Source organism: Salminus brasiliensis, chromosome 1 (assembly GCF_030463535.1).
Source record: "Salminus brasiliensis chromosome 1, fSalBra1.hap2, whole genome shotgun sequence".
Taxonomy (NCBI): domain Eukaryota; kingdom Metazoa; phylum Chordata; class Actinopteri; order Characiformes; family Bryconidae; genus Salminus; species Salminus brasiliensis.
Window position 1 is genome coordinate 85997555 of NC_132878.1, and position 13996 is coordinate 86011550.

The following is a 13996-nucleotide window of genomic DNA, read 5'->3' on the forward strand; positions in this document are numbered from 1 at the left end:
GATTTTGGGTTAGGGTTAGATTTAGGGTCAGGGTGAGGGTTAGGATTAGATTTTGGGTTAGGGTTAGGGTTAGATTTAGGGTCAGGGTGAGGGTTAGGATTAGATTTTGGGTTAGGGTTAGGGTTAGATTTAGGGTCAGGGTGAGGGTTAGGATTAGATTTTGGGTTGAGGTTAGGGTTAGATTTAGGGTCAGGATGAAGGTTAGGATTAGATTTTGGGTCAGGGTGAGGGTTAGGATTAGATTTTGGGTTAGGGTTAGATTTAGGGTCAGGGTGAGGGTTAGGATTAGATTTTGGGTTAGGGTTAGGGTTAGATTTAGGGTCAGGGTGAGGGTTAGGATTAGATTTTGGGTTAGGGTTAGGGTTAGATTTAGGGTCAGGGTGAGGGTTAGGATTAGATTTTGGGTTGAGGTTAGGGTTAGATTTAGGGTCAGGGTGAGGGTTAGGATTAGATTTTAGGTTGAAGTTAGGGTTAGATTTAGGGTCAGGGTGAGGGTTAGGATTAGATTTTGGGTTGAGGTTAGGGTTAGATTTAGGGTCAGGGTGAGGGTTAGGATTAGATTTTAGGTTAGGGTTAGATTTAAGGTCAGGGTGAGGGTTAGGATTAGATTTTAGTTTAGGGTTAGATTTAAGGTCAGGGTGAGGGTTAGGATTAGATTTTGGGTTGAGGTTAGGGTTAGATTTAGGGTCAGGGTGAGGGTTAGGATTAGATTTTGGGTTAGGGTTAGATTTAGGGTCAGGATGAGGGTTAGGATTAGATTTTGGGTTGAGGTTAGGGTTAGATTTAGGGTCAGGGTGAGGGTTAGGATTAGATTTTGGGTTAGGGTTAGATTTAAGGTCAGGGTGAGGGTTAGGATTAGATTTTGGGTTAGGGTTAGATTTAGGGTCAGGGTGAGGGTTAGGATTAGATTTTGGGTTAGGGTTAGATTTAGGGTCAGGGTGAGGGTTTGGATTAGATTTTGGGTTGAGGTTAGGGTTAGATTTAAGGTCAGGGTGAGGGTTAGGATTAGATTTTGGGTTAGGGTTAGATTTAAGGTCAGGGTGAGGGTTAGGATTAGATTTTGGGTTAGGGTTAGATTTAGGGTCAGGGTGAGGGTTAGGATTAGATTTTGGGTTAGGGTTAGATTTAGGGTCAGGGTGAGGGTTTGGATTAGATTTTGGGTTGAGGTTAGGGTTAGATTTAGGGTCAGGATGAGGGTTAGGATTATGTTTTGGTTTAACGTTTGGGTTAGGATTAGGGTCTAAAAGAGGATTAGGCCCAGGGTTAGGGTTAGGGCTTAGGTAAGGTTATGTTAGGTTGCTCATTCCAAGTAACATAGGAAGTCTACTTCATGTCAGTAATGCATTAACAAAACATCTTCAGGATATTAACCTCAGTGTATTCAGATCCTTCACTGCTGCTACTGCACATATGTTGCTAATGTGTGATACTCTGTTAAGAGGTCATTAAACTTCTATAAAGGACCACTCCAAATAAATTGTTTCCCTTATGTCAGAAAACCTTACATCGGGGCAGCGTAGTTCCTCAGGTCCTCAAGTTCATATCCGATCCTGCCCGTCATTTCCTGTAGCTCAATTTTTCTCAACTACTCATGTTGTGGTTATATCTACAGTACAGGACAGTAGATATGTTATATCTACTATATATATTATAATTACAGTATAATAATAAGTTAGACTGTATGCTCTTGTCACAGCTGTGCTTAAAGGCTGTCTGCATAAACACTATTTGGTCTTTTTCTAGCTCTTTTTTTTAACCCTAGCCCCAATTTTCCAAAAGCTACACAGTTTTAAGATCATGTTTATAGTTTATTGTGATCCACACTCTACCATTGCATGTACCATCTACATGTGCTAGGGGGCTCTTGGGGAACCTGTTCCTGAATGACAAGAAGGGCTTTAGTTGGTTATTCACTGTGAGGAAGCGGAGATGCTGACTGAAACTCTCTCTCTGTTCTCTGTGGAAGGGTTTTGGTTTTTAGGCTTGCTGCTTGAATCACAGCTCTCCAGTTTAAATCTGGAGGAGGATTTTTCCACAAAGCTTCCAAAGTCATTTCTCTGCAGACAGTCTTTCTATTCTTGTTACAGGACTTTTCTCCCACTCTAACTCGCGGAACGCTTCTGTGATATTTTTGGGCTGTCTTGCGAGCACAGCATGCTTAAGATCTACCCAAGGATTTTCAAGTCAGGGAACTGTGAAGGCCACTCCTAAGGCTTTATTATAATAAGCTGACAATTCCCAATAACAGTGTCACCAATAACCATGTCTAGTTAAGATTTTTAAGTTTTTTTTAAAGTAACTGTACATTAGCTTAAAAAAAAAATCTTAAAAAATGCTATAAAATATGTAACTTGGCAAAGAATTCCCAAACTCTTGGACACAACTGTACATCTATCAGCAATAGCATCACCGATACTGACAGGTGAAGTGAAAATTGTGATTATCTTCATCTTCAGCAGCTTCTGTCAAGAGGTGGATATATTAGGCAGCAGGTGAACAGTCAGTTCTTGAAGGTGATGTGTTAAAAACACAAGCACAAGACAAGCATAAGAACCTGAGCCACTGTGACCAGGGCCAAATTGTGATGGCTAGGCAAAAGGGTCAGAGCCTCTCCAAAACAGCAGGCAGGTCTTGTGGAGTGTCAGTACCTATCAGAAGTGCTCCAAGAAAGGACAACCAGTGAACCGGCAACAGGGTCACAGGCACCAGTGAGGCTCAGTGATGTGATCCATGGAGGCTTGGTGCCAGAACCACATGACGTCTTCAGAGTCTTGCAAAGTCTATGCCTTGTATGATAAGTTCAGTTGTGGCATCACAAAGGGGACCGCAAAAATATTTGATCCTATTGCTGATGATACTATGGTAACACAGTGGTCAGCCTATCTCCATCAGTCTCTGTCTCTACTGCTAAATGTTGATCAAACCAAACAGATGCTTGTTCATGAAGCGCATCAGCACATCAAAAGGTCAGCTGTGGAGAAAGTCAAAAGCTTCAGACATACTCATCACCAGCAACCTCACCTAGACCCCTAACACCACCTCTTTAGCCATGGAAGACCAGCAGTGACTTCCTAACCTCCTGTGGAGGACACAGAGAGCAAACCTCACCTCGTCCATCCCCACTACCTTCTACAGGGAGATAATACGCTGTCTCACTGTCTGGTGTGGGAACTGCACTATCGCAGAGTACAGGACCCTTCAGCAGATTGGAAGAAAAGCTGAGAAGATCATCTGGGTCTCTACTCACTAACGAGACCACCTTCCAAAAAATGCTGCGTCCACAAGGCCACCAGCATTGTGGTTGACCCCTCCCACCGTTCACAAGCATTCTTCACACTCCTGCAACAACTCTCAACACCACAAGACTCGACAACAGCATCTTCCCTGAGGCAGTCAGATTACTGAACACACTGCTGCCCTCCAGCATCCAGCTGGATCAATGATTCTTTCCAGCATCCATCACAGACTGACCACACACCTCTTAACCATGACTGCACACCTACACTTTCATTTTTACAATCTTTAAATGCTACTAAAGGCTAAACTTGTATCATGCTTTGACACCAAAAAACATGACATGCAGTCATCAGAGAAAAGCCTTAAATGAGAGCTCTTAACCCCTTCATATCTCATATCTTTAAGCATGGATCGAGTATGATAAGGGGTTGTGCGGCAGCCAGTGGCACAGGAACCACTGCACGAGTAGAAGTGACTCAATTCCACTAAATAAATGATTTGTCCAAATGTTTGTGGACACCCCTTTTAATAAATACATTCAACTGCTTCTTTAATGCCACTAAATGACAACAATTGTATTAATGTAGTATATTTATTCTGTGAAATACACTATATGTCCAAATGTTTGTGGACACCCCTACTTTAAATGGCACTGCTTGTCTGGTCCCTGTAGAGAAGTACTGCCAATAGAATCGGACTCTCTGGAGTAAATAAACATAAACCTATTGGCACCATGCCTAATGCCATGTGTGGGCCGGAGGGGTATACAGCATTGAGCTGTAGGGCAATGGAACTCTCTGGAATTAAGGATGGTGCACCATCCAATACTTCTTGGATGAGTTGAGAAGTTAGGGATGAGGTGGGATGGTGATCATCCAACACCCTGACCTCCCAGCTACTGCTCTTGTTGCCGAATGCAATCAGATCCTCACAGCAGTGCTCCAACATCTAGCAGAAAGCCTTCCTGGACAGTAGCTGAGAGAATTACTCCAACAGTGCATGAAAAATATCCGATACTTCTACTCTCTACACATTTTTACTTACTGACTTTTTTAGTCCTTCCATGGCTACAGCTTTCAGGCCCCGGCAGCTGGTGAGTTCCTAAACTGTGTAGCAGCAGTGCAGAGGTGCCATTCAGGCGTAAGCTCGGCTATGAGTGTCCTTGAGAAAGCGACCAGTAGCCTCGCCAGTGTGAAATAACTGATCTGCATCTGTTAGGGACGATACACAGCCTTTTCTCCATTGCATGTAGGCCTATGTGGTAATGCTGTGGAGGTGCTTAAATCCAGACTGTACACATGTAGGTCCAGAGGTCTGCCTGAGTTAGAACTGTGTGTGTGTGTGTGTGTGTGTGTGTGTGTGTGTGTGTGTGTGTTCACAGAGTTTAAACCCGATGTAAACATCGTAGCCCTCGCAGTTCAGTCCAGACAGTCGAGTATGACTGTTTACAGGGTTTTACAGTAAGCCACCATATATCCAGTAGGGAGAAACTACTGTAGCTAATAGCATCAGTAAGGACATTCAGGTCAGCGCACACCTGTAACGATGGCCTCCAAGTGAAAAAAGAGACCTAATCAGCCATCGCTGAAAATGCAAGCGAGCAGACTGATGGATTTATCGGGGGGAAAGTCCTCGTTTTTTCAGCTGGTCGCTCGCGGTTCCCAAATCAAGCGGTTTCCAGATGTAGAGCAGGGCGAGCGCGCGCATTAATACATGCATGTGGATGAAGCTCCACACAGATACGCGTTAGTGGAGCCTCGCCGATGCTAAAGGGAGAAATAGAGCCACAGAGTCACGCATTAAACACACATCTCTCACCTCTTTGGTGTTGACGATGCCTCTGACGTATTTCCCCAACACGGAGCCAACGCACAAAACGCTCGACACCACGGCGAGTCCTAAAACTCTGTCCATTTTTGCCGTCTGCTCGCGACGACCTGCTCCCGCTTGCCTCTCCGTGCGAGTGTGCAGGTAACCTTAGGGACGAGCCAAGAGCTCTGGCTCGCGCGGAGACAGCGTGCGCGCTCCCGTCAGCAGCCCTGCTGCTGATGCATGTGTGACCAGAGCGCGCTTCGGCAGGGGGTGCGCGCCGCTGCAAGGCTGCATGAAATGCACTGAAAATCGGGCCGCCACTGTTTTCGCGGTGGAGGTGTCTGTGTGGACTGGGTTAAGCATGTAGGCTGGAGCTAAAGCTGCTAAAATGGCTACATAAATAGATCAGCCAGACACCATCGACGGTTAAGGTAGTAAAAATTCCAGAAAACATTAAATCCTCATTAAATTGTATTAAAACCCCGCTGAAATATACAGCTCAACACCAGTTTAGCTGGTAGCAGGTTTTAGGTGGAATGGTCAAGGTGGTTGAGAAGCTGGTCATCAGGGGAAAACACACCCTAGGGTGCTGGGACAGCTGGCTGGTTGAGCTGGTTGACCAGTTCTGCCCTTGGCTATAATAGAGGATGCTTTCATTTGAGTTTGATGAACTAGCTGATCTACCAGCATGACCAGCTTGACCAGTCTGATTGTCAAGCTGGACATACTGGTGTTGGTGTACCAGCATGGTCAGGCTGGTCGTGCAGATTGATAAAAAAAAATGTTTGTGCCAAACTGGCCCCTGTAGAGAAGTACTGCTAATAGAGCACATAAACATGAACCTACAGGCACTAGGCCTAATGCCAGGCCTGGACTAGAGGGGTATACAGTGGGGCTGTTTTCTCTGGAATGATGGTTGGCGCTCCATTCAATATGTTTGGGATGAGTTTTTTTTTTTTTTTTTGGGGGGGGGGGTGATTATCCAACATCCTGACCAGCTTTTGTTGCTGAATGCAATCAAACATCACAACAGTGCTCCAAAATCTAGTAGAAAGCCTTTCCTGGACAGTACAGACCGTCACTCCCACAAAAGCAGGACAAAAATCCACATGGTGTCCATATGATTATTGATCTGTAAAATTCACATTGTCTCAAACCCTTATTATTTTTTCTTTTTACCATGGAAGCCAAACACACACAAGGTTTAATGGACTTGATGGAACCATGACATTTGTTCCAAGGACTCGACTTGTGTTAACAAGTCCATCAAATCAAATATATTTACCCAGTTTCTGTGTAATCTGCAGGTTATCATGCTAACGTGGGCAGTGCTGGCTGAGCAGTTAGAGCTCTTGGCTATTGATGACCGGGTTGTGGGTTTGATACCCAAGCTCACCACTGTTGGGCCCTTGAGCAGGGCCCTTCACCCGCTCTGCTCCCTGGGCACTAGAGTTGGCTGCCCACTGCTCTGGGTGTGTCTCTACTCTGCCCCTAGTTCACTATTGTGTGTGTGTGTGTGTTTACTACCACAGATGGGTCAAATGTGGAGGACACACTTTGCTGTACATAGTACAGAGACAAATACTTGCACCTTTATCTTATGTGTTTGGACTGTGTGAAACACTGGTTATTATACAACACTGCACTAGCCAGGCCAAGACACTACAGCCACACATAAAATGAGGTCAGATGAACTTTATTCCAAGATTGATTAACACAGACAAAACGTAATGATCAAACCTAGGGAAAGGTCGACGAACATCTGGATATATCAGGAACAGGAACTGCATTTGAAATGTGGCGAGTAGAGTTAGAGTTATTCATTATATACTGCTGGAAATAGGAGCGGATGCATTGTGTTAAAATTGGTAGCTGCCGTAGACGGCAGTGAATGTTTTGGCTTTCTTCAGCTGGACGCACCTCCAAATGACGAAAATCAATACAAGTGTCGCACATATGTGGACGGACAGAACAGAGTCAAGATTAGCACTCAATAAAGCTATATGATAAATATGAGCACGGGGTGTACTCTTTGTGAAACTGCTTTTGTTGAGCAGTTTTTGTTGATGTCGCATCAGGAAGACATGAACTGATGTTTGTAACCATTAATTATGGCATGATGTCTGACCTTTCTCCATAAACGTACTAAAAGCTACACAGCATCACGAAAACTCGAAGCACCAGTTCAAAAATATATAGTAACTCTCTAAATAAAACTCGCAACTTTCAAATCTTCTAGTAGAGAAAGTATAAATACTGTCTAAACAGGAAATACTTGTATACATACCCTCCATTTACATACATTTGCACTTGTGGTGTTTTTAACTGAAGGAAAAAAAAATGTATACGTTTAAAGAGCTTGTGAGAAGAAGCTTCTCTAAGTTTTATACACTGATGCCTTCCTAGTCATAAAGTGCTGGTTTTCTGAAGTTTTCTGAAGAGCTATAACTCCAAAAATATAAACTTCTGACATGGAATAATTAGCATGAAAAGTCTTAATCATTGTTACTAAGTGACCGTGCAAAGTTTGATTGGCATTTTATATATAGTTACAGTATTACTGTACTAATATATATATATATATATATAGCAAGCTAGATAGATTGATGTGCAAGACCTATATATGGTCCATTCACTTCAGGGACATCTGTGAGAAAAAAAACCCCATCAGTCATAAAGAAGGACATCTAAAGAAAAGTAATTTAGTGGAGTCATACAAATGTGCTTCAGTGGGGCCTTCTGATTGAAAGACCACCTCAGGAACTGGTTGATTTATGTGCTAGAAATGGAACTGACAAGGAATGTAGTGAGTAGTGCTGAGTAAGCACACGTTACAGGAAAGACACCAACAAGCAAACACAAAAAGTAAAGCAACAACAACCACCCCTGCTTTCTTTACCATAGCAACAAGAGCACAACCCGTCTGTGAGGGTGGTGGGGGGATGGCAAAGAGAGAGAGAGAGAAAAGTGTGAGAGCGAGTACGAGAGAGTAAGAGACAGAGAAAGCTAGATAGAGAAAGCATGGTGGTATTACTAAGTCTCTGATTTCAGGTCATATTAACAATTCCCTACTGGGCTTCATCTTCTGGGGGATGGAACTGTATCTCAGTATAGGGCTAAAGTCACTTTACAGGACTTTAGTAGCTGACAACATATTGCAGACACAGCTGGATACACAACAGACGAGGTAGCACGGTCCTGGCGGTTCAAAGCAGGTGGGAAAATGTGAACATCATTCACACATAATTCAACATATAACTTCATACACACTGCCATTAACTTCAAACATTAGTTTTCGACCACTTATTGTTCAGAACATTTTCCTTCAAAATCCCCATGTGTAAAACAAACACAAAGAAACTAAATGATGTAACCCTATTAGACATATAATTATTACTATTAATAGTAGCTTAATTGTAGATGTGGGCAATATGATATTTTATTATACGGTAATAAATTGTGTTATTGTGAATTAACCAATATATATTGTGCATATCATCAGTGCTTAAAGAACATTAACCAACTGCATATTTCATTACCAAAATGTGCCAATATTAATCCTGTTCATCTGGATGTAGAGCACAAATATTACATAAACATTACTGTATGGGATAGTATTTGAATAGCAGATTTTTAAGTCGGCTGCTACTGGTGCACTCTGTCTATGTGTCAAAAACTGTGAATCATAAAAATGTCTTTAATAATAATTGTGTTTTTCCATATATCACCCACTTCTAACCTTATATATTGTACACTTTTCGGATACATTAATATACCACTGTAATGTTTAGGGCAGTGCTCTTCCATTCATTTAATGGAAATGCAGATGGCATCTACAAAAAAAAAAAAAAATTTCATTCAGCTAAAATAGACTAAAGATCACTGGTTTTACGAAACTACACTGATACACGGCCACTAACCGTGACACCCTAACAACCCCAGTCTTTTTCTAATAATAAACTGAATTTCCAATTAAGCATTTTGGAAATTAGCAAACATATGGTTTCATCAGCATTATGGTCTTCTCTCCCGTTGTGCAAAGCAATGCTGTGCAAACTGAACAGAATAAAAACGGTTTGTTTTAAAATACTGGTGCAAAAAAGAAAAAAGGGGGGACGGCCTGATTTTATGCCCTCCTATTGACATACAAGGGGAGAGTGCTGGGACTTGTGCTAGTTGAAATGGCTCATTGGTTCAAGGTTGTGAGGGATTTGGCTTAAAATATCTCCTGCATAGGCTGGGTGCTAGAAATGGGTCAGCATGCAGAGGGTCTCAAGACATGCCTATGACAATGAGGAAGAGGAAGAGAGGCCAGCAACTAGGGACAAGAGGAGGGCTGAGAGGAGGAAAGAAAAAAAACAACAAAAAAAGAAGGGCAAGAACCGTTCCTGTTCCCATACACCCAAGAGACTGTTACATAATGACCTTAGATGAATAAAAGCATGAGCTAGTGTTCTGTGGCAATCTGTCTCGGGTCAAAAGGGTAAAACAGACGTTAAAAGTACACGTTTGCATGACTAATTAGGATGCATGCTTCCATTGGCAGTGCATGGCCTGAGGTGTATAGGCAGACTAGGCACAATGGCTGGTGCTAAGCTAAATGTGGTTCTGCGTGTCAGTTTCCTTTGCTACGAGATCTACAAGGCTTTCAATGCTGAGGAGTTTTACATCAATTACCACTTAAGACTTTCTCTAATAAACAATAATGAAATATATCGTTTACAAATAACAACATGCAAGAAATAAACTCCATGAACGATTAAAATCTACACTCTTAAAAATAACCTTCAACTTCAGGAAGAACTTTAATTAGCTGATTAACTGGATCAGGCGTGTTGGGAGCAGGGTGAACCCGTTTAAAGGTTCGTCACACTCTCACATCTCTATTACAATCAAGCTTTTCTTTATGGAACCAAAAGTGGCTCTTCTGTGGCATCCCTCAAAGAGACATTTGTAACCCCTTTATTTTTAAGAGTGTATTTTGGGCTGCCCAATGCTCTCCTTTCTGAAAATCAAGACAATAAGCAAAACTACCATCAACAAACACTGATACGAATATAAACTCCTAAACATGTTATAAGTCACAGTTTGATATTTGATTTGGCTTACTCATTAAAAAGTAACTAGGAAATTAGCAGGAATGAGGAACGGGTCAGGGACCACCCATCTGCTTCTAGCAATACAGTGACAGTAAGAGTACAGCAAATCTAGAACTGTAGAAGACAGGAACAGTATCTGCAATGCTGGTGGCTGTACGAGCTTCATATGCTCAGTATTTAAACTTAGCAAAGCAGCAAAGTAAAAGGCAAAGTGGCATTATTTTATGTCAAATGAGGAGTGTATGGGAGTGTATGTGCATGTATGTGCGTGTATGTGCTCACACTCCTCTCCACATTCATTTTATATACTTATTGGTGGCTCAAAACCAAATGAATTGCTTCGTTCATGAGCCATTACTGCACCACTTGACTGCACCTTCTTATTCTACTGTATTGTTGCATAGTGATTTTAGTAAGCCTTCCATCCTACTTCTCAAACAGGCCTACCTTCCTCCCTCTCCCTATTCTCATTTGTCAAGACAAAAGCAGTCTTCACTTGAAAGCTTACAGTAAAAGCTTTTCAAACTACGGCTTCTCCACCATCTTTGCTAGTGGTCCTCTGAAAGAGCTTGTTTGAAGCTCCCTTTGTGCCGGAGGCCCCATAACTCGTCCTTTCCAGTCTGCGGTGTTTACGCAGCTCTGGAGGGGGGTCTTTAGTGATGAAGACCTCTCTAATGCGCTCCATGCAGACATTAGAGGCCTCACGGGTCTCCTTGGAAAGCTGGGACAGGCTGAGGAAGCCATGCGGGAGGTCATCCACCACACACAGAGTCACGGGCTGCTCCACGTTCCGCAGTCGTTTGGCAAACATCACAGAGTCATCTAGCATTGGGTCCAGAGCACAGGCCTGGGGGGGAGAAGGAGCAGACAGGAAAGCAGACATTAATTAATGAGGCTTCTAGGAATTTTCTGCGTAATTCAGAGAGAACAGCCAGAGCCGGATCCATTTTCACACATTCCACAGATTTTGGCGCTTCTTCTTGAAAGCTTCACAGTAGCATTAGCATTTTCTCAGAAAGTTCAACAAATTCAGAGTTAAGGTCACTACTGCTAACAAACTGTTACCCCTTTCAAAAGCTGACCTTTCAGTAATGTTTAGAAAAATGTACTGTTATCATTATTATTATATATATTTTTTTATTACATCCAGCACAACCGAAGCTGCTGGAAATATTTTCTTTTATAGCTTCAGATATTTGCAATTATTAATTATATTTTTTATACAATTAAATACAATTAATGCCAAAACAGTTAGCAGTAGAGACTAAAAGCAGCAGCATTACCCTGGCTACCTGTTCCAGCAAAATGTGTTTAGCAGTATGCTCATCAGATTTTAGTGGTAGATCATGATTGAATTGTTGCATGTCGTCATGCAAAAACCTTGCATCTCCATTTTGATGTGTATATGATCTCAACATTTTATGATGAATGGACCAATATAAATGTTTCAAAATGACCTGGAATATCATCTTTACACTGACTTAAAACTTTAGAAGGATTTCTCCTACTTCTGTAAATTTGCAATTTTGGGAGATACAAGGTTGTTACGCAACATTGACCACATACAGACAAACTATTATACCTTAATTATACCGTAATATCAGTTAATAATACTGGTATTTTGTGCCTCAGGTCTATTTTCTGCTGTTTACCTCAAATAAAATGCCATCAAAACCATAAAGATTTTGACCCGTTAAAATTTTGATTTTGCCCCGTCCACTTTATATAATGGCTTTGGCCATTAAAAAAAAACAAAAAAACTACTAAATGCTCTACATTGGAAGCATGTTTTCTAGACAATTATCCATGTTCAGACTCCAGAATAACTTGAATAGCAAATTTCTGCACACACTTCCTGCTAAATATCTTTTTAAATGTATTTCAACTTGACTAATAGACATCATTTAGGCTTAAACACTCCCTAAATGGGTCTTAAGATGACTTTTTCAACAGGTCACCTTGGTGGCTTCTGAAAGTGGGCTATTTGGCTCAAGCCTCCAGTCTCTCGCGCTTTAAAATAGAATCTAATCAGTGCAGTCATTAATTAATGCATGCATCCACTACCTTCAAAGTCCCACCTAGTGCCATTTTTTTCCATACACATTAATTAAAAATACCCTCAAAACAACCAATAGTGACTCCCTTACCACTATGTGTACAGGAGGAAGTCCTTTTAGCATGTTGTCTGGAGCCAGAAGGGGGGACATGTAGGGATTTCTGAAGATGGGGGAAGAGTCGACCTTCATCTCAGCAAGCTGCTCTGAGCGCAATGGCTCAAAGCCCTCAGGAAATTCTCTTGGATTATCACAGTCTGCCTTTCTTTCTGGAGGAGGTACAGCTACAGCGGAGATCGAACTTGACACAGAGGGATCTACTTCCTTGCAATGGAAGAAATTGACATCCTCTGGCTGAATTACAGAAGGAAGAAGGTAGAAAAATGAAGAATTTGAATAAGAAAAAATTATCAACATTGAAGAACGTTTCTACTTAACCTGATGAAGACAACATAAAGAACTGATTGTGAAAGTAGGGTTCAGGGAGTACCTTGCTCTCAGGGAGTGATGTGGTATTGAGGACAGGATTCTGGTGTACTGTGGTGCTGTTGGTGCTGCTGGGGCTGATGGTGTGTGTAGTCAGATTCTGACAGGTTTGACTTTTCAGAGATTCTCTCCTCACTGAGAAGTCAGATGAAGCCACTGGAGTCAAAGGGTCAGTGTGTGTAGAAGTCAGGGTCCCATCAGACACACTGTTCCTCACAGTCTCTGAAAAGAAAGGTGGAGGACATGATAAGCAAGAGAGAGGATGAGTTTATTAGCATTAGCATAATCCCCCAAAAATCAATGCCTGCGTTCACCAAAACTTGCAAGATGTCTCATATTTCTGCATCCTGCAAGATACATTCTCATACAAAAAGCAAGTTTACACCCAGGTTAATGATGACGTTATTAATCCTAAAGTGAATAACTATGGTGTAGTCCCACAGGGTTCTATGTTAGGGCCTATATGATAGGGCTTAGAATGAACCCAGTTGCTATAAGAGATTGCTTAAAAGTACCAAGGTCGATCTCACAATTCACACACACTCACTGCTGTAATGAAGAAACACAAGCATGACTAAAGCAGTGGTGACTGTAGAGGGCCTCCAAGGCACACTGGTGTCTATCCACAAATGACCAAAGTTCATTAAGATCAGCTCTGGCTAAGCCAACTTAACAGTGTTGATTAAGGACCCTTACAAACATGCCCCCAGAGTTTTTCCACAATGAATAGCATGCCAATGTCTTTGTTGTCCGCCAGGTTACATATACATATATGTATGGTATGCACACTACATATTGCCACTGTCCAATGAAAAACATGCATCTCCAAAATGGTGACCTTAAAAAAATCCTCTTAACTTTGAATGGACGTTAATGTAAGATAAGAGTTTATTTCATGTAATTTAGAGCATTTTATTGGTCTATTGATGCAGAATTATTAATGCAGTGTACAGAGCAGCTACAGGGTTCAAACCATGGAGAAAACTAAAAAAAGAACAAAAATTGGAGACACATGTTTTTCATTGGACAGCAGCGTTTTACACAGCACCTACACTAGTACACAGCTATTTTTCAGCATGTAGCCATAACATTACTTGCATTACAAAGCATGGACAGAACTTGTGAAAGGGTACTGCAAATGTGTAGAACATGAAGCGGTATGAAATTTTAAGGAACAGGACTTTTATGTGGCCAAACTTTCTTTCTACACACATGGGTAGAATTATTAAAAGCACCTTGGAGTAAAGAACCTATTTAAGAATTTAAAAACCTTTACTTAATGTAGCAGTTCTTTTCAAAATAGAAATG

General features: G+C 41.7%; 2 protein-coding genes across 4 annotated transcripts in view; both read right to left on the bottom strand.

Annotated features, from left to right (window-relative positions):
• The window catches only part of tmem145 (transmembrane protein 145), a 51129-nt gene extending 45816 nt beyond the window's left edge, over nt 1-5313 (bottom strand). Inside the window, exon 1 of the mRNA XM_072691745.1 lies at nt 5056-5313. Coding sequence (XP_072547846.1) covers nt 5056-5151 — 96 coding nt within the window. The 5' untranslated portion in view covers nt 5152-5313. The remainder of the gene's footprint in view (nt 1-5055) is intronic.
• A 1416-nt stretch (nt 5314-6729) lies between these two features.
• Nucleotides 6730-13996, bottom strand: part of lipeb (lipase, hormone-sensitive b) — a 37564-nt gene continuing 30297 nt past the window's right edge. For all 3 annotated transcript variants that reach the window (XM_072691757.1, XM_072691772.1, XM_072691764.1), the window contains exons 11-13: nt 12693-12910; nt 12296-12556; nt 6730-10995 (exon numbers count right to left, since the gene is read on the bottom strand). In XM_072691757.1, the coding sequence (XP_072547858.1) occupies nt 10669-10995; nt 12296-12556; nt 12693-12910 (806 nt within the window). In that variant the 3' untranslated portion in view covers nt 6730-10668. The remainder of the gene's footprint in view (nt 10996-12295; nt 12557-12692; nt 12911-13996) is intronic.